Source organism: Cygnus olor, chromosome 1, assembly GCF_009769625.2.
Source record: "Cygnus olor isolate bCygOlo1 chromosome 1, bCygOlo1.pri.v2, whole genome shotgun sequence".
Lineage (NCBI taxonomy): Eukaryota > Metazoa > Chordata > Aves > Anseriformes > Anatidae > Cygnus > Cygnus olor.
The window spans coordinates 153,350,303-153,371,750 of record NC_049169.1 but is presented as its reverse complement, the minus strand read 5'-3'; the positions used below and the strand labels follow the sequence as shown (position 1 = coordinate 153,371,750).

General features: G+C 39.0%; 1 protein-coding gene across 2 annotated transcripts in view; it reads right to left on the bottom strand.

The window, feature by feature from the left end:
* The window catches only part of STK24 (serine/threonine kinase 24), a 53,088-nt gene that overhangs the window by 30,515 nt on the left and 1,125 nt on the right, over positions 1 to 21,448 (bottom strand). For both annotated transcript variants that reach the window (XM_040538397.1, XM_040538388.1), the window contains exon 2: positions 9,678 to 9,908. In XM_040538397.1, the coding sequence (XP_040394331.1) occupies positions 9,678 to 9,908 (231 nt within the window). The remainder of the gene's footprint in view (positions 1 to 9,677; positions 9,909 to 21,448) is intronic.

The following is a 21,448-nucleotide window of genomic DNA, read 5'->3' as shown; positions in this document are numbered from 1 at the left end:
CCTGCTCTAGACCAGAAACAAACTTCCAAGAGAAAAAATGAGGCACAGGAACCCTTTCACCTCCATTGCCCAAAAAACAATTTTTCTAATGCTTCCATCTTTTTCCTCTTTACCACTACGTCAAACTAAATTCCAAATGAAAGGTACAACTCAAGTTTTCTTCTCCTTTGCAGAAATATCAATCCACCCATCAGTTTAATCCTTTCTACTACTAGTGTATACAACTCTCTGGATCTTTTGCATTCTTGCTCTGCAGACTCTAAGTCTTTACTTCTCTTTTCCTTTTCACTCATGCATTCATGTTATTACTAAACCCCACTGTTCCTTTTGCAGGATATTCATAGGCTAATCCTTTTTCCAAACCCTTAACTACTGATGAAGTTTATTTATCAGCCCTAAAACTGGCCAGGATCTTCAACCCACACTTCTGCCAAGCTCATTTCTCCAATCCCTGTAAAACACGTAATTTCCACTTTCTCTCTTAAACAACACTTCCTTTGGCCTCTAATAACTGCTAAAACCACCTTCTATGCACACCCCTCATTTCCATTTTGCCTTCCTCCCCACATTTTCTTTTCCTTCGTACAAACTGCTGTTTCAAGGAGCTGTTAAAGAAAGAAGAGCAGGAAAAAGCCTCAGAATCTCCAAATGACCCTTTTTTCCCCAACTGTTTTTACATAGTAGCTTAAGAATTTCTTAGTATAGTGAAAAAAAGTGGGAAAAAAATAAAAAGAGAAACAAACCTTAAGAATTTAGTTGAAAACACCGGTTCCTAAAAGATCACAGTTCTTTTCATCAGAATTAACACAGCACAAACCTATTTATTCACTGTGGAACTTTCCTTTAGAAGTTCAGTATTTCTGAGTTTCGTATTTCTGAGTTGCTAACCAACTTTTCAAATAACAGTTTCTGGAAGCTATACATTCAAGCATTTTAGTATGTTTATTAACTTGTTCCGTAACACGCCATAATGTTATTCCTTGACACGTGGAAAGAATGTGACATTTTCTCTTTTACACAACTGCCTCCATTCAAACCGCATGAAGACCTAAGCTTCATTTGGCCTGAAGAACTGTACAAATGCCAAAGATACTGAAGTAAAAGAAAATTTACTGAGCAATAAAAGCTTCCTAATGTTAACACTGAAGACATGACACGAACATAATAACTATGTAAGAGCACAAGATTATGGTGGAGAGGTATTCATAATCAACATGGCAAATATTCTAGAGGTACCCAAGAACATCAGATCAACAGATTGGTGGTCATCTGCCAGGAGACCTCTTTAGACAATACACACACCAGCATTATTGCTGGCTGATTTAAAAGGTTTCATAAATAACAACGTGGCAGTGCGTGTCCATAAAAGAGTGCGTGATCTCCTCCACTACCCCCTACTTTAAAAAAAATAAAATAAAAATTAGTTTTGCCTACTCACTGAGCTGAACCTCTTCACTCAAAGTGCAAAAAGGTCCTGGTGCTAGGGCGAGGAAGCGGCGAGTCGCAAGGCAGAGCTGGATTTCCCCTTGCAGCAGCAGACGAACAAAGCTCGCACCTAGATGCCACACTGACATTCCCTTTTGAGATATCTCACAGGCCAGCACTTACCACACACCACAAAAGGACATATGACAAGCAACACTATATGCTGTTAAAAACCACTGCTATGTCATCCTGATCTGCATGGCCAAACTAAGTATGAGGCTTCCTGTTACAGTCTCAACAAGCAACAAAGCTTGTTACCAAAAAGAGTGGTCCCTCTCTCCCTTAGCCTCCCAATTCCTGGGCTCACCCCCTCCACCTTTTTTTGCCCTGAACCCAAACCATCTGTCTGGCTAATTCATAAGAGGTGATTTTGGAAGGGGTAGGAGGAAGTCACTGGAAAAGTAGTTTCCCCACATGAACCAAGTCATTTTGCAGTCAACACATCCAACACCAGCCAAGTGGCAAGAACCTGAAAGCAGGATGGGGAACAAGATGCTGTTGCTGCTTATTTCAGCAGCAACCAGCTGTGAGACCAGCCTAAAAACAGGTATCAAAAATGTGAAATTATGGAGCTTTCAAGGGTTATCACAACAAGCACAACACATGACTTCCAAGAGACAGTATTTTACATTGAGATTTCTAAATTTAGATTTAAAACAACATGGTTAAGTACCTAACTGTTGGACAACATGAAAAACAGTTACCACAAATTCTCAGTTTGCCTTTAGATATACTAGTGATGCTTCCCAATCTCAGTAAGCCAGTATAGTAAGAATTATTTACCCATAAAAGAGTAGCAGTTCAGAACTGATTACGCTGATAAACAAGAAAATTCTTGAAGTCACCATTTACTAGACAGATTTTTTCACAGATTCTGAAAAACATAACAGTCTACATTAGATTCCAAAAATTAGAATCTCTTGGACTGCTAAAAGTAGTGGAACAAAAAGTTTTGAGTCACAATTAGAAATATCTTTGAATAAAGACAACGCAAATGAGCAACTCCTTTCTCATTAAAGAGCACAACAAAAGGCTACAGGCAAACACACAAGTAGTAAAGACTATAGGCAAAGGTTCAGACTTGCAAGGTAATCATCTCTGAAATTAGGGGACCAAACTATTTTCAATATGAAAACAGGGCCTCAGAGCAAAACCACCCCTGCTAGAAACAGACAGAATGTATGGGATCTTGCATACACTCTTGCTTTTGTCTTATTTATGACTGTTATGGGCTGCGTTAATGGAAGCTTTCAACAACATCTTTAAATCGGTACTCCATCCAGACCTGAAATCCAAGCAGAACTGTTCCAGAAACTCCCTTCTACCTCTATCAGGGCTGTCCAGGCAGATGGCATTTTCTCATTTACAGTGGACAAGTGAGGACAGGCACCTCTTCAACTCCTCTGCCAGGAGAGAACCTGGGGGTTTATGAGGGGGTTTGGAAGGAAAGTAAGCATACCTGTACAGGAACCGCCTCACACGGAATCGTGCCTCATTTTGATCCTAACACGCTCGCTTAGGGTCACATCAGTTCAAAAATGCTTGTAAATGTTAAAGTCAACCAGTTAAAGCTGTAAAGCAAAAGGATGCTGACCTAAAACATGTTAAAGTCACATATAAACACTCGCACTCAAAATTACATTACGCAAATAGCCATGGCAAGAATATTCAATATATGCTCTACAACACCCTTGAGTTTAATGAAGTATGCAAGCTTAGGCTTCTTTAAGTTCAGCAAGTACCGATTTAGAAACAACTGCAAGTGCTATAAAATCCACTGCATATACATTTAAGCTATCTTCCTTTTAAAAAAAGTATGTGTCATTTCTAGATGTAATTTGCTTAGCTTGGCCATTCACCCATGCCACCCTGTCCTATTTTGGTACAAAAGGTTAGAAAGCACTGACCTATCAGCACTTTAACAAGGAACAGCTTCCATACGTACAGATAAGCCACTTCCTAACCTTCCCTTGGATGAAAATCAAGGCTGAACTTCAGCCTTTCCCTGGAATACGGGCTTTCCAGAGCTCAAACTGTTCCTGAAGCTCTCCATTGAACGCATTCCAGCCCCGCTGTGAACTGGCCATTGCTATTTCAGGAATGGCCTCGCTGATGCCATCTAAACCGAGGCCCTAGCCAATACGTGATTTATTTTGGCTCAGCCACAGCATTACTTACGGACCTCACATCCATCTGACTGCCTAAAATAAACTATACGTTACTTTCAGAATCACTGTTTTTCAAAAATATTTATTTCTAGACTTCATTTACCTGAACATGTTGTTCTACAGAGCCCAGTTAACCAAACTTCATAGAAGTGGCACATTTTATTTCAAGGCTATATCATGTCATTCATAAAAGTTAACCAGAAGCTATTTTCTGTTTTCTTGCAGTATGTATGAATGACAGCTTGACTTAGAGCAGTAATTGTAGTATAACAAGACATAGAAATAACTACTGGTACAGGTATAAGCTACAACAAAAATTATCAGCAGCTATCCTTTAAGACTCTTACCATTGTCAGTTCTTTTTATAGATTTCTTTTTTAATCATTCTTAAAATAGTTTTACAGAATGGGAAGTTTTCCAGGTAAAAGAAGGAAGAAATAAACCAGAAGTCTGGTTCTCAATGGATCTGGTTTAAACAGTTCAAAAGAGGGCATCTCCAAAGCTACAAAGCATGCCAGAAAAATACATCCAAAGGATGAAAAAACCATGAGCTTAGAGACTTTTTTTTTTCTAAACACATATTATAGAACTAGTTAAATATTGGTTTGCCATCACTAGTATCTGTTTATATTGGATGCTGAAACTACTTGGTGATCGTTTGCTCTATCATTACATTCATCTGTAGAAACGTCTATGACAGGGACTTAAAGACTATATATATGTGCATATATACATACGCACATTATATATGTATACATACATGAACACGTACATCTCAGTTTTTATCCATATATTAAGCTTGGCTTTGAGTAACATACATATATGAAAAAAAAAAAAAAAGGCCAAGATTATCCAAAACTATTCTTCAATCATATAAGGACAAAATAACAGAAACTAATATTCATATATTTCTAAGTAGTAATCCAAGGCAAAATAAATATGAAAATATTATGAAGTTATAATAAAGCAGTGACTAACGTTACTAACACAACTGAAGAAAAAATTTCAGAGGCATCTCCTTCTTGGAATTAAAACAGATTTCAACCAACTTGAACTGAACAGGACAAGCGAAACAACTTTAGAACCAAATCTAAGCTCTTGAAAAACTGGTGAAGCAGAATAAGATGCAGAAACCAGAGCTGACAGGCTCCGAGAGAGAAAAGGGTTTGAAATAAATAGCATAGCAATACTTTTAAAAAGATATAGTGCAGCAAAGCTCAGATGAGACAGTAAAAAACGTGAGAGAATTTAAAAAAAAAATTGACAAGAAACACAGAATCCTTATTCCATTACAGGGGAGGCAGTGGATGCTGTTACCTAAAATCTAAAGAAGGCAACAGACCCAGCCAGGTTTCATAAATTAGCTTTCTAAGGATCTAAAAAGAGTTATACTTCTCTGCATGGAGCATTTACAGATCACAGACAGAGCAGATGAACCTTTCATTTGGAAGAGATTCAAGAACAGATATGGTCCCCACAGCAGAGAAAATGGAGTCATTGCCCATTTCATTAAGCCTACTTCATAAAGGAACACTGATACAGGTTTTTAACACACCATGGCAGATACGGAGTCAGTCCCTTTAGATACATGCACCCATATAAACCATGTTGCTGTGATACGCTCCAAGAGCAACCATCTAGTTATTTATGACCTCCTATGACAGACAAAAACCCTTTGTGCTAACAGAATGGGAACATGAAGACACCATATTTTAAAGTGTGGTCTTTGAAAGGAGTACTTGCATTTCTGTTTTATATAAAGACACTGGGATTTCTGACAAGGAGATGTTCCTGAAATTAACTTATATTCATAACCCACTTCGTTACTACTTATAGCTCTATTTAAACAAACTCAGCAATTACACACAAACCTCCAACAACAAAATCTAGAGAGAACAGAAGACTTGCTCTGTGCAAGCAGAAAGCTGTTTTTTATTTAAGACTTACTTTCCATGTTAAAGTTGTAATACTTCACACATATAGATATGGCTTATTCACTGGATATATATATTAAAAAAATACTATAAAGCAAATACATTCCTGAAAAGATGAACTCAGAATATATATTTTTTAAAAAGTAAGAAAATTTCGCAAGGTACATCACACTGCTCTAAAAAGCATAGCTAAAAATCATTTTTTTAGAAACAAGTATTTCTGGGACGCAGCAACTGTCATTAACTCATTAAAGATAACACCCATTTTTAGTTGTACTTCCACATCCACATTGTTCCGTAGACACCAAAAGCTTGATGAGCTATTCTCACAAACATCATGACACCAGTAAGAGGCCTCAGGCATGTACACCAGTATTATACAAGCCTTTTAAAATTTCACTAACACACTAGCATGTATAATCATGTAGCTTAACTGAAGCAGGCGTGGAGTAACAGAGAATGAAGAACAATACAAGAAGGATTTCTCAAAGACATATGATTCAGATGGTTAAAAACAAAAGAAAAACTACCTAAACATTCCAGCCACCTGGAGAATCTTCAAAAATGTAAGTTTTCATGGTATTGCCCGTTAACCACCTTCGCTGAAAATACAGAATGCTTCTTAAAATCTGTCAAACATTTTAAAGGATGTCAGAACAGGTCTTCTGCAGTTCCGTAAGCGTTCCCTACAAAGGGACATGAAATATTCATCATCAGGTCTGCAGAGTCCCAGATGGGACAGAAATACTTCTTTTCTGGTGTCTTCAAACTTGTTAAAACAATATAAATACCAGAAAGTTCTCATAAAAGCTACTTATTCCTACTTAACAACTGACATGGGAATACTTGGGGAAAAAAAAAAAAGTTATTACATAATAAAAGACACCTCTTCAGCTCACAAAAGGATGTGTAAGAAACCTGAGGAAACAAAGACTGATCTGGAGCATGAAGAATAAAGAAAATGAGAGGGAGAGAGAGAGAGAGAAAGAGAGAGCATAATTGTTATTGGAATCATTATTTGCCTGTCAAATATAATTCACAGAAAACCAATTTAACATTTCTCTATAAAAAGCTCCTCTTTCTGCCCATGATCCACCAGACACATGGCCAGTTCTTACCACACAGCACAGGCTTTAAAGAATAATAATTGCTGCGGTGGCAGGCAACATACCCCAAGATCTTACGTTTTCCTGCTTGATCACATCAAAGAGTATCATTCTGTGAGAAGAAAAACTATTATCTTTTTTGTAATTAGTGCTAAAATCTCATGGACATTGATGGAATTAAAAGATGGTCAGACCTTTCCCTACGTATGGCAATCTCAGCTTGCACAGGCAACAAAGGATCTGAAGCAAATAAACCTAGATTCCCAGCCAAGACAATTAACCAATTCATTTAAACATCAATATGTTCCTTCTTAAGTATATCTGTATTAGTGATGACACATCATTGCTACCCAATAATAGATCCGACCCTTACTTTAAACAGCTAATGCAACTGCATAATGTTTCCTTTGCAAGATTTCATCGCATCAGCATCACCAAAACACCACGTATTAATTTTTGAGAGCATAAATAAAGATGTTTTTTATTTTGAAGACCAAAAGTTCTGTAGCACAAAGCGTCTTGCAAAACGATATAAATTCACAAACAACTGAAGTATGAACATGGGTTACCAGTAGGACATTTAGAAAGAGCCATGTTTTCTTTCAGAAGTAACTGAATCTTATACAGCCAGTGTTAGTGCAGTATCTTGGGGAACTGGTACATCAAGTTGGAAAATTCAGACTACTGCACTTAACAGAAGGGGCACTGAAAGCACATTTTCAGAAGGTCCTCACAACAATAAGCACAAACATCACCAATGACGCCTCATCCCAGCCAAACCCATTCAAGCTGCCAAGCCCTACGGTCTCCTCTTTTCTTCACTTAGTGTGGCAACTATTGCTTTTGCTGTCTTCACAAAATTTTGACATTTGCTCAGTTCAAAACTGGACGCTGGATTCTCTTTGCCACACTACACTTTGTTAAAACTACTAAGTAGCATTCCCATCAAACTTCAAACTATTTTTCTTGCATTCTATTTCACTTATCCTGTAAGATCTTCCTGTTTCTCCTGTAGTAAGAAAAGATTTGAAGCAGGGATACAGTCCAGAAGGAAATAAATAAATAAATCCAATTCCTGCCTTTCTTACAAGACATACTTCACCACTAAACCTGGACCGATAAGTTTCAAAAGAAGTAATAAAAGCTATGATGAAAAACACAATTTACTATACTCAATCACGTGCCTCCTGATATGTTCTGGTTTTGGTTAGGATAGAGTTCGTTTTCTTCCTAGTAGCTTGTATGGTGTTGTTATGATGAAAATAACGTTGATAACACACTGATGTTTTAGTTGTTGCAGAGCAATGCTTGCACAGAGCCAAGGACTCTTCTGCTTCTCACGCTGCCCTGCCACCAAGGAGGCTGGGGATGCACCAGGAGCTGGGAGGGGACACAGCCAGGACAGCTGGCCCAGGCTGGCCAGAGGGACGTCCCATACCGTGTGGTGTCATGCTCAGCAATACATCTGGAGTAAAGCAGGAGGAAGGGGGGACGTTTGGAGTCTTTTAATGGAACCTTTATGCATGATGAGCTTTCCTGGAAGTGGCTGGGCACCTGCCTGTCGATGGGAAGTAGTGAACGAATTCATTGTTTGGCCTTGCTCGCGCACACGGTTTTGCCTTACCTGTTAAACTGTCCTTACCTCAGTCCACAAGTTCTCACGCCCTTACCTTTCTGATTCTCTTCCCCACACCACTGGTGGGGAGCGTGTGAGCAGCTGCGTGGTGCTAAGCTGCCTGCCAGGGTTAAACCACAACATGATGCCTCTGAGATCTAAATTACACATAACTTAAGTACAGTACTGCTGAGAGGTTATCAGGTCTGAAAACATTTACCTTCAGTGACAAACTGTCCAAGCAAACAGGTTCAGAGCACAAGGATGAAAGGACAAACTGTCTGCCCCTTCAGTTATGCATCTCCTGGATTCAGATAAAAAATCCTTTTTCCTTGCAAACCAACTGGTAATCTCAGAAATCCATAGATAAAAAGGGGTCCCACTTCCAGAACCTTCACATCTTTGCTGATGAAGTAGAATGTTTCCACAAAAGCAAAAGCAGACTGAAATTTAATTTAGAAGTATTTTCTGCCTACTCAATTTCAAACCCCTTCAAGAGTACGATCTCTTAACCAGCTTGTCATCTGTTAAAAAAATAAAGAGCTACCCAGATGGGGGACACGAAGTCTGACCACAGAAATAAAGTAGTACCAAAAGCTTCCAGATATTTTCACTACATGCTAGAGGTAATAAACCATTCTATTTGGCCAATTAAAAACACTCCCCGCAAAAAAAAAAAAAAAAAACACCTATTTGGCACACTCAAAAATGAACCCTGAAATCCTGAAATCTAAATTTCTCAGGAGAATCTCAGGGAGGATGGAAGCGGAGCAGATCCAAAAAGCAATTAATGGAAAACCCTTCTATTACCTTCACGTATGGCTAATGTGCCATTTGCTAATGAGTTCGTAGATTAACTTTTTTTTTATTTTGATTTTTAAAACATTCAGATCAAGGCTGGTTCAGCCTCCTTAGAAAAGCAACCTATACTTTGCTACTCAGCAGACCTTGATAGAAAAATTCAAATTTTGCAGAACAGCTGACACTGCATTGCTTTTAATGTTTTGACTATTCAAATACAGATTTAGGTAATAGTTTTCTGAACGTAACCAATGTTTAAGAGGTTGCATTTTCCTAATATTAGGAAAATCTACACATATTATTTAGAAAGAGCTTAGCAAATTGATGTCGTCATTTAAATGAATTCTTTTTGTACAGAAGTGGCAAGACATGCTTTTTTCCAATTAAATTCTGTCACATATCACAAAAATATAGTAACACATTCTTTCTTTAGAAATTGAAGAACAAAAATAGATTTTTCTTCAACTAAGGTCTGCTTGAAACCTCGCCCTTGAAAATAGGCATGATTGGACAACTTGGAAAAGAATTACTGGTAAAATCAAACCACCATCAACTGTGAGCATCTTACCTTTAAATAGGATCCGTAATATTTAGTTACATATGAACTGTCACATTGACTCAGCACTGTGATCTCTTGTTGGATGTCTTCTATTTCGTCTTCTGCTTCTTCCAGATCAATAATTTTTATAGCAACCACTTTCTGAGTCCGATTGTCAATTCCTTTGAAAACTTCACCAAAAGAGCCCTTACCAATTTTCTCCAGTTTTGTAAAAAGTTCTTCTGGATCTGCCTTCAGAGTCTGTTAAAAAATAAGAGAAAAATTACTAAGCATTTGTAACATTAAAATGAAATGTGACGTTTTTAAAGGCAGTAAACACTTTAAAAATTCTACATGTTCCAATTTATCCAAGTACTCTTTTTTTTTTTCCATCTCCATAATTAATGTGTTCTTTCTACATCCTTTGTATGCACATATTGCAATATTTATGCTTCCCTGTATATAAAGTGCAAATTTATCACAGTCCCTGTGACAGAGATTTACCCTATCTGGCACGAGAAAATGGTATTACCTCAATTTCTTTTTCTTGGGCAATAAGCTACACTGAGAATGAAAGATCCTTACAAAGATTTTGTTTCTATTAAAACTAAGGTCGGTCAAATATCATTACCAATAAAAGTAATCCTTTCTGCTGTCCCTTCCTCTTTAAATTGCTTCCTTCCCAGGATGCAGGGACCTATTCCTTTGAATTTTTCACACACCTCATCCTGTAAGGATTCGGTTCCCACTCTTCAGTGCACTCACTATTTCCTTTTGTTTGTTGTGGGAAGCAATTCTCTTCAACTTTCTCCTCCTAAGGATCACCTGCACAAACTGCCATACTTCCTCCTTATTCTTGACCCCAAGCTTTTCCTGGATTTATTTTTTTCTTCTCTCAGTTGAATAAACTCTTTCACTCCTAACACACACTCTGCTCCCAGCTATCTCGAAGCAAGTTGCGTGAGGACTACGAGCACCTACCTAAACACGTCACCCCAAAAAAGAACCCAAGACCTATGTGAACCATTCCGCCACAGCTGGTTTTTCTCCACCATCAAGTATTGTTAGCTACGGCTGCTCTCCAGCTTCGCGCTTCTAGTGCACAGATGCTGAGTTCCACCGTGTGTCTTCTTGATCTACCAGCAAGGGTCTTTATAGCTACTAAAAATACTTAGGTTACAAATACGCTGGATAAATCATGCCTGGAGGGAACAGTCATGATGTGCAGGAAATACAGTGGCATTACTTAGACTCTTCCTCTTAAGAAACAGACACCTGGAAAGGCTTCCTATTGTTCTTAAAAGGATGAGGTTCACGTTAACCAAAGTAGAAATATATTATTGGTATAGAAAAAGGCTCTTACTAGACAAATACAGTAATGTCTAAATAAGCGTTAAGCTAAACAATTCATACTACTTAGACAAACTCTGCAAAAGCATAAACAGGGGTAACAGCACAAATTTCTAAGCTACCACAGACAAGTGCTGAGCCAACATTTTCTCTTCAACAATTAAGTTGAGCTTATCAAGCCTCTCCCACCTATACTTCTGTTTCTGCTCTCCTATCTCAAAGGTTACATAATGAAACCTTGCAGCCCCTAGAGGCAGATCACCCAGAAGACGTTTTAGTTTGCCCAAAGCTATGAACCACGCAAGTTTCACAGCTGAATTAGGCATGTTGAGGACCAGATAGTTGTGTCTGTCTGAGTTCAGAGATAAAGCCACTGATTTCTTCAGGCGGTGCGTTTGGAAGTTCTGAGAAGTTCTGAGAAGCTGGGAAGAATTGGTCCGGTCTGAGTTTTTTATGATCAAAATCTTATGGCCATCTTGGAAAATGAATGGTTCGATAATATCTGGTATTAATACAATATAAACAATATTGTATTACAATAGGATTCTTCTCCAAGCTCCTTGTGAAAATATTTATTACTATATATATATAGTAATAAACATATATATACATAATTGGAAGTAATGTATATAAATAAACATATAGAAAAGGGTATGTACCTACCTTCCAAAAATCAGAACTTTCGTACATGCATTTCTTAGTTTTAAAATTTAAAAGTTACCGTTCCTGAACTTTGTTCTGAGCCACAGGAGGTAGGAGCTGTTCAAAAAGAAGCTCCCTTGCCGTGTGAGAAGGTCCAAATTTTCTTCCCAGGAGACTAGGTGTTTGAAGTGCGAGCCTTAAACTACTGGCAGCCTGTGTTTATGGAAAACTACCAGTTGGGCTCTCTTTAATGATCTGCTCTATTTCAGAAATGGCCAGATCAGGCCTCCAGATACATAATGAACTGCTTGAATTTGCAATTACGAGCGGCCAATTCCCATTCATTTTTCTGAGATAACATCTGGAAAGGATTCTCGCCAACTTTTGTTTTGTTTCCGCAGAGCCTTCCAACAGAGCCAAAATATTCAAATAGCTTTATAAATATTCTCTCTATACAACTGAATACAGAGAAAAATGCTTTCCATAGGTTCTGTCACTAGTCTCTTGCTGACTCTTCGCAAGCTTTCGCTGAGCTTAGAGCATTTTCCTACTAATATTACAAGTATGGGAACTGCTGAAAGCACCTTCACAGAATTGTGACAAACCACAGAACAGAAGAGCAACATCTGCTCCAAAAGGATAAAGCCAATCATCTTGTTTGGCAAGGAGCTAGACTCTCTGCCACTAAAACTTTTACTTCAAAGCATGTCACAGAATCCATACTGCAGCAGAACAGAAACAAACCCAAGGAACGTTTAGGTCTAACAATCACAAAAATCCTGATTTCCATAACCAGTTAGTGGCGGTTTGGTTTCTGTTCGGATGGCTTCTCGCACTTCTCACACCGACCACAACCATCCCTTCTCAGCCTCTGGCTTGTTTAACTACGCAGAACAAAGCCCTTCACTTCTCATCATAAGCAGCGCCGTCGTTCTCCCAATAATTACAGCAACCTCTCTGTACTTGTTCCACGTCGGATTCATTACTTCTGACCTTAATTAGCCAGAAAAATATCTTGCACTTAAGATGAACTCTTCTAGGTACTCTGCTCAGTAATCAGCGTTGCCCACTGCTACAGAATAAATAGAGTCCCAAAAATTCTGAGATCAGATTTGTTCAGCCTGGCCTCCTGGCTCAAACTCACCTCTTCCCAGTCCCCTGCATTTCCAACTCACGAGCACCCAGCCTCTTGCAGAGGTTCTTTGTAGTAATTCATTCTTCTGACACCCTGCACTTCATGCTGGTTTGTTCAGGAATTCAAATCCTCAAGGTCACTGAGTTGTTCAGTAGTAGCCTACTTTTTTTCCTTTTTTTTTTTTTTTTTTTTTTTATTGCCAAGGCCACATCTCCATCACCAACAGTCAAGAACAACCCTGGGGAAACCAGCAGCATCACCCCCTGCCATCACCTGTCCAGTTCTCCCCTCAAAGCCAGCACTACACACATCTCACAATGCAGCTGGGTTTATGTATCTCTCATTCTACCACCCCTGTAGCTCAATAGAAAATGTTACTGAAATTCAAATTAGTTAGATCCAGTATGCACTTCTAACTTCATTCATAACCATTCTGACCTAAGCCATAGCTTTAACAGGAGTCCTTTTCGCATCCCAGTTCTTATTTCTCATCTCCTTTTATGAAAGCTTATTCATTCAGTTATTATTATTCAGAAACTTTTCTCTTTAACCTACAAGAATTCCAAGCCATCTCCTTGTTCAAGTTCTCAAATTATTTGGGTAACTGACTACTGGTTTCTCTATGCTCGCTCTTTTGAAATAGACAATTGTCTTTCGACACCTCTTTCCTATACTTTTAATTTTACCAAACCAATTTCCAATTAATCAGTCCAATCCTCACTCCCTATCAAGCCCAAAACACCGTCACCCAACCAGGTTTAGAGATTTCTGAGGAATATGAAATACCCCGTGGTGACCTGGCTTGTGACTGCTGGTGATTACTGCTGTCTGCTACCACACTTGGAGATAAAAATAATATGGCTTGAACCTTGTTCACACGTGTGCAGGGAAACCTGGATACACGCTGTAATAGAGTGCCACAGTCAATGAACCCTACAAAATCATTAAGGACTGCAGAAACTAATAGAATGAAATAAAAATGAACATAAAGAAATCCATCCACATAATCACTTCTGGCTCTGGAAATCCTTGAGCAGTACAATTTACCAGAAGCTGTGGAAGTATGCCATGGAAGTATTGCAAGTTACCCCATTCTTACACTTTTTTTTTTAGACATCTATTCCTAACCACCACCAAAGACAAAACACTGGACCAGATGGGCCTACAATCTGACCCCATTCAGCTGGTAACACCGTTAAATTATTTGCATCCAAGTCAGAACTTCAAAGACAAGCTGAAAATACACAAAAATATTTTTATATTAAAATAAAAAGAGAAATAAAGGGAAAAAAATCCACAACAAAACAAAATTGTATGCTTAAATGGTTTCACAACATCAGGAACAACTGCTTACAGGAAAGAGAAGCCTCAAATTTTGCTACACAGCATTTTACCTTTCTCAGAAGCTGGTATCAGTTTTTGCTTTCCACGATATATACATACATACCAGATATATGTATAGCTGATACAATATACAAGATCATTTCCTGTAGTTGGTGGGAAACTGAAATAAGACGGAGGCAGGACGCCATAAATTCTGCCGTGAAACTTCAGGGGGTTATACCCAAAGGGTGGGGGACAGGGGTCCTCTAAAGCCTTGCATCTCTCAAACACTTCAGTTGTTGAACAGAAATGAAGACAAACCCATACAGCATGCATCACAGTGGCCTTACTAATACTCACATCTGTTTCACAGGTCAACTCCCTTATAAACTCTGTTTTCTAATTAGATTGGAAGAGGTTTTAAGCAGGGTTAGGGGGAGAGTTGCCTATCATAACATTATTCCTCATCCATCGTACAACCCCCTTTCCACCTACTTCCAAGGAAACTGCATTTGTCTGGGATTCAGAATACGAAACTTTTAGTTCTTTATCAATAACATGGATCTCCAAGACATGCTTCCAAACTCCCAGTGAACTAATGTCATCTTCTGGGTTCAGTGTCCCCTGAAAAAAAGTCAAACCTTAATGTCATGATATTGTTCATTCAGATTATCATTCAGAAGGCAACTTAATGTACACCCTTAGGGGTTCAATGCCAAAATTAACAGTTGCCTAACCATAACCTGCTTTTTTTTTTTTTTTCAAGCATTCAGAAAGAATAAATTTTAAATAAACATGAATTCTAATTCAAATAGTTTCTCAAGTTCATTTGTAATTTTTAATAACATAGCATTTTAATACCATAGCTAGCAGCTTTCAGAAGCTGTACTCCTCCCTCCCATCCATCACACTATTTAAAAGCAGATTGCTGCAACTGAAAAAGTCTCCCCGTGCCTTCAGCATGCAATGAAAACAGCAGATATCACCAGCAGACACAGCACTGACATCCAGAACGTATTTTAGACAGCGAGTGAAAGACAGCTAAGGAAGAGCCTCGAAGAAGAGCTTTCTAACAATGCCTCTCCCTTGTTTGCACTTGTTCAGATCAATCACCCGCAGACACTGCGAACATCACGCCTCACATGCCCTGCTATTGTTCAATGCCAGAAAGTGGTGGCTCTTGCTGGAAATTGCCACCGTTGTGACCAATGGCTGAATAAATCACAGTAGTAGAAGCACTTGGAAACTTATGTTGCGTTAATACTAATTGAGAAAAAGAAGAAAGAATGAGTTTTAGGAGCTACAGCATTCCCATAATTTGAGGGAAGACTTATAGCTATTCTATCATCTGACAAGACACCCCAAATGTCTCTTAAAAGGTGCCTAATAACACAACTTGAAAGAGAATATGAGTACAAGCACTCCCAGAATATTCCTGATTCAAGTCTTATTTTCTATAGAATTATTAATACAGAATGAACACACACGACAGCCTGAAGCCTCTGCAACCCAAATATTTCTTACTCTCAGATCTGCTCTTGTCCACTGAGAGGAAATGATTCCACACATAAATACTTGCAGTAAACAAAGTATTTGTTGGCTTATGAAAGCAATTTCAGAAAAGATGTATATACGTATATTGTCAATTCAAAACACCCCTTCAAAAGAAAACTACATTTATCTGACTTTGCAACTATACATCCTGAATATGAATATTCACGAGTTTGATTTCAGGAGAGACAGCAGGGAGGGACATGGGAGAAAAAAAAGAAAAAAAAAAGATTTTACTGATATCAGTTAACTTGGGAATGCCATCATCACCCTGTACCGATCATGACGCAAAGCTCAATCAAGCATACAACCCAAGCACATCAGCCCAGAAGAGTGCCTAATTTTGTCAAGATGAAATTGCTACTTTTACAGTCAAAACCAAAATGTAAGTTCTTAATAATGGATTAGGAAACCCAAGAAGAAAATTGTTCTGGGACTGGTCATGGAGTATCAAGTCATAGAATCATTTCCTTTTACGTGAAGAAGAAATATACTCTTGAAGAAATATACTCCTTCTCACTCCACATCCCAAATTCAGTAAACTGGTGTTTCCCAATGTATTGTCTCTTATTAATTGCCATGTGCATATTTACGCAAGAAAACGTACCCCAGGTTAAGAGATGCAGATGGACAAACACAAGAGTCCTCAACTTCAAGAGACAGGGAACATGCAAAGAATTTTAGCACAACTTCAGATGTAGCCAGGATAGAAATAGTCATTTCCTATCTCAGAAACACGAAAGACCCCACTGTGTACATCGCAGTCAAAACCCTGTATACCTCTCAAAACACAGGTCCCAGTATTTAAACGTACTGGCTGCATCAGTAGTCTTCTGTCTCCTTGGGAACTAAAATGACAGCTGACTAAAAGGGCACCTTACTCCAACAAGAGACGAGAAACTCGCCGACACCGTTGACTAGACTAAACATACCTGCCAGAAGCAGCATCTGTTTACCTGTTCTGGAAGTCCACCTGATGGAAATGTGCTTTTCCTGTTCAGAGGCTGCTGACACAAATGTTGAGACAATAAGAAGATAAAAAGGTGAATGCAGTAACTGATAAGGACATCGAGCCATCGTGGATGTGACTGATACCAGAGCAGAGATACAAAAACTAGATTTTGTAAGCTCAGTCTTGGGAAATCAGAGTACCTCTCCTTACCCCCTCTACCTCTGTATAAACACGCCACCCTGCCTTTATATAAAAATTTAAAATTAAACAGAAATCTGGAAATCACATCTAAAATGGATCGCTCCAAAACCACAGAAAGGCTGAAACAAAGTAACAGATTCAGGCAAGTAAGGATTCCCTCTTGTCACTCATTATTGCAAGAGCTGTCTTCCTCAGTCCTTCAGCTATTTATGAGGTAATCTGTCACTTCTGGGGCTGACTGCATCAACTACCTCAAACTGCTCCCCAAAGGCAGAGCAGTCCACACATTAGGATTTTTCCACCTGACAGAAAAGGACCTGCAAAGGCCACAAGAAGAGTAGAACAAAGAACTGTAAAGAATAAGAAAACCATAACTCACCTGCTGTCATTTTAACTCTACAGGCTGAGTTTGCAGCACCGTGGTTTAAATAAAATCCAAACCTGAAGCTTCACCCTGCAACAATGACTTCCTAGGAAGCTTCCCCAAGAAGTCATCCACTGCATGTCCAAAGGAAACCAACTCTCACTCCTCCGCTTACACTTAATAGCAAGATTTTGGGGGTGTAGGAGAAAAGAGCTCAGTAGGCACACATTCGCTAGAAGCTGCGACACGTCTTCGCAGTATCAATAGTTCCGCTGTTGGCAAAAGTTGACTTGTCTAGAAAAACTCCAGACAACTGTTGCATAGCCTTGATGGAGCCTTTGACCTAAAAAGCCAGAGGATGCCAACTCTGTTCCTGCAAAATGAAAACCCTTCTGTCCTCGCACTGAAGGACCAAGCTTATAATACGCCACTGAGTCCGGGGCATCTGTCCCCTGGATATTTTACAACAGGTCAGCCATGACCATAATGATCCAAGGATCTTTCATATAATGAACTGCTGCAGGTTACTCTATCAAACTATCACTTAAACAAGAGCAGTGAGCACAAACCTTCAAAAAATTGAAATTGGAAAAAAAAAATTGAAACTCCCATACACGTGCTGCAGACGCAAGGCAGCAGAGGCTGCACAGCCTTTTCAGAGCCTTCAAAACCCAGTGCTCTGTGGTTACCAAACACAGAGCTCACACACAAGACAGCTACAACAGTTTATTGTAGAAGGAGAATGAATTACAGTAGGGAAGACAGTAATATGCATAATGTGTCAGAGCACAAGAAGAGCCATGCTGGATCAGAACAAAGCATCCTGGAGGCCCCAACACTTTCTCCTACAGCAGCCAAGAGCGAACATCCTGGGAAAAGTGCAAGAACACACAAGTAAACATCGGCATTTTCCAAAACACTCTTCCAGTCTCCAGCAAATTTACAGTTCAGACACTCACCGAGTCAGAAGTGGTACCTTTATACTTAGCAGCCCTTCTTCATTTGTCAAGTTCTCACTTAAATCTAGTTAAAGTTTTAGCTAGGGTTTCTTGTGGCAAGGTGGTGTGATTTTTTTTTTATTTAATTAGATTTTGGATGAAGAAATGGATGCAGTTCTCGTACTGAAAATGAAGAATGATTTTTTTTTAATGGTATACTAAGCACTATTATTATTACCAAAAAATGAAAGGGAGGAAGATAAAGAAAAGTTGCATCATACACAAGAGGTTTTGGCTTCAAGATGATGCAATTTTAAAAGCACATTAGGAATTTTATGAATGTGGCATACGGGCACACCTAAAAATACAAACAAAACTTCTCAGAAAATATTTTTTCTGGAAAAAAAAAAAAAAAAAAAAAAAAAAAGAGTTCAGGGCATTTCAGGGCAAAAAAGAAAAAAAAGGAGCGTTTTTGTTTTGGCTGTGTTTTTTTTTCCCTTCAGGAAACTGAAATAGGAAAGGTGAAAGTAACTATTTCTTATCAGTAATTCTGCAGTCCATCAGCATTCACATCCATTATGTCACAGAAATGAATTTGAAGCTCTTAGTCATGTGAAACTCTTTCTCACCTGTACTGCAGAAGCACAGAGAAGTATCATACCTAGATCCCCTCCAACCACTGCACTGTGCTGGCTGAACACAGCTAAGTGCCAAAAAGGCACACACCACCTGTGGGCTTCTCTCACTTCTCCAGGATCTGACATTGATGGAGCCACTTATCTTTCCTCAGCAATAGTTCTTGAAAGCATTCTTCTTGTTAAAACCACAATGTATGGTTCATTTTAAAGGAACTTCACACAGTCAGAATTACACAAAGAGATGAGGTTAAAAAAACCAACTGCTTTTCTAGTTCTCCAACTTCAGAAACAAAGGAAAACAGAAACAAATCAGACATAGCTTAACCCCAAAACCTTCTTAAGTGTGGGAAGAGAGGAGAAAGATGTTTAATAACTATTAATTTTAGCATTTTATTGCTAAAGATTACATTAAAACTGCTTGCTGCCAGATATCTGACAGCTTGATGTACTGCAGTACCGTGTTCTGCAGCTTTAGCCCTTGAGCTTCTCTCTGCAAGCCTACATATCCTGAGCTTTCTGGTTCAAGACACTCCTAACAGGCTTCAAAATGGATTACAGCCCACCAAGCACCCGTACCACTAATTTATGAACACAGTATTTTATCATTTTAAATGGTTTCATAAAGAAACTGTAGAAGCTTACCACAGCCTTGAAAGTGCAAGCCAGCCTGGTCTGAAAGTCCCTTTTACAGGTCACACACACTTTTTCTGAGCCAGCCATGCGAAAATATCACACGTTACAGACAAGCAAGCATTCTTCTTAAGTCAGCTGTGTAAAGCAGAGAGAATGAAGAAGACTTTCTGACAGTTTAGTAGTGATGCCCCTGCATGCCACACACTCAAATGCCTATCGACACAGAGCCCTTAAACTAAGGGCAGTACAAACATCGAGTCCAAACTTATTTGCACACATCGAAAATTAGGTCAAAACCCAGCTCTGTTTCTATTCTGGTTAGAACATGCCCGCTTCGCAGCAGACAGTGAATCTTGGATTTGACAACCTTCCAGCACCATCCTACATTTCCTCCACAGCTTCTCATTCCTTTGGCTTACTCTCTACCCACTCACTTTTCATGCATCACTCTTCAACCATCGATCAGATATGTTGTTCAGAGAGAAATACATTAATCCTTCGTTCCTCTGCCCTGCTTACACACTTCTCTGCTCACACCAAACAGCGTAACAAAGCGCTAGTGAGTTTTTGGGGTCAGGAAGTTCCTCTTGTTCACAGTAGGATACGGATTGGTCTCTTGGACAAGCACAGCGAAGAACGCGAGAGAAAGCTGCCTAACTTTCTCACTGACATTGTTTACACCATTTGTTGCAGAAGCTGGTAGGTGGGGAGAAAGGATCACACTACAGAATGAGAAAACATAGTCCCATGATTTAGACAATTTAATTATACCTCAGAGAACTGAGCTCCATTCCTCTCTTCTACCTAAGCCACAAACCATAAACTTTGTCTTATTTAAGCAGCTGCCACACATAGTACGTACCTTAATATTTGAACATTTATCTGCAAGTAGAGTCAAAAAGAATCGTGTGCTAAAAAGAGACCACTATGAGATTGCAGTATACTCTGACAGAATGAAAATGGATCTAGGCATCTTGAAGTGGGGGCAGAAAATTAGCAAGCAGCTTTCGCATTGCTCATGGATTTTATGCTTCTACCTATCTTCGTTTGGTCTTTAACAACAGTGTGAAAAAGACACAGTAAAGTTCCCAAACACTCAAGAAACTCTAATAATAATACATTAAAATTCATGAGAATAATAACACTGTCCTAAATAAGAAGAGATTGAAGTAAAACCCCAAATTATATGCACTAACAAAAAAATCCTGACAGCCTTACAGATTTAGTACAGCTCACGGTATTACAAACTAAATATCAAATCAAACAAGCCAATAAAAAAAGAAAACAGATCCCTAAATTATGAAATGACACACATGGACAATACATACATATTGCTGGAGGAACCTTCATTCTCTTACTTCCCAGCAACTCCAAATCTGACTTTTTTCAGCCTAAAATACAGATTCTGTTTCAAAATAAGTACCAGAAAATTTAGCATTAATCCAGCCCTACCCAAAGGAAGAAAACGTTACTTCTGTGTGTCTTTGGCCATCAGCAAGGGGCTCACATTTGGAAGGTAAACTCGAGCACTCCACAGCAGTACCTACCGAGCGATAAAGCAATCGGTTCAGGGCGAGGGCCTACATACTCAGTTTGGCATCCAGTGGCAGCCTGAATATACAACTCATGCTGTGCCTAAGAATATAACATTTTAAATTCAAACCCTCGGGTTATGCAAAGACCTGAGATTCACGAGGTAGAATCTGCTTTGCAAAAAAAGCACGCAATCCCAAGTAAATCCATACTTACACCACACGAAGCACAAAACCTTTCAGTCCAGGATTCAAAAAACCTTTACCTCCCATTCATAACTTTTCCTTTTGGAGATCGCGGCAGGCAAGCATCTAACATGATGTGGGAAACCTTAGAATAACATGCAGACACTGATGCCCTTATGGCTTTTCTGCCAGAAGCTTGCGTTGCAAGCAGTTCAACCACCAGAAAACCACATCGGCTGTTTAAATATATATATATATATATATATATATATATCGCTACTGCACAAACCCAGCCAACTCCATCACGTAAGGCCAGCAGCTACCCAGCCCTGAGGGCCAAGCACAGCCCCCAGACA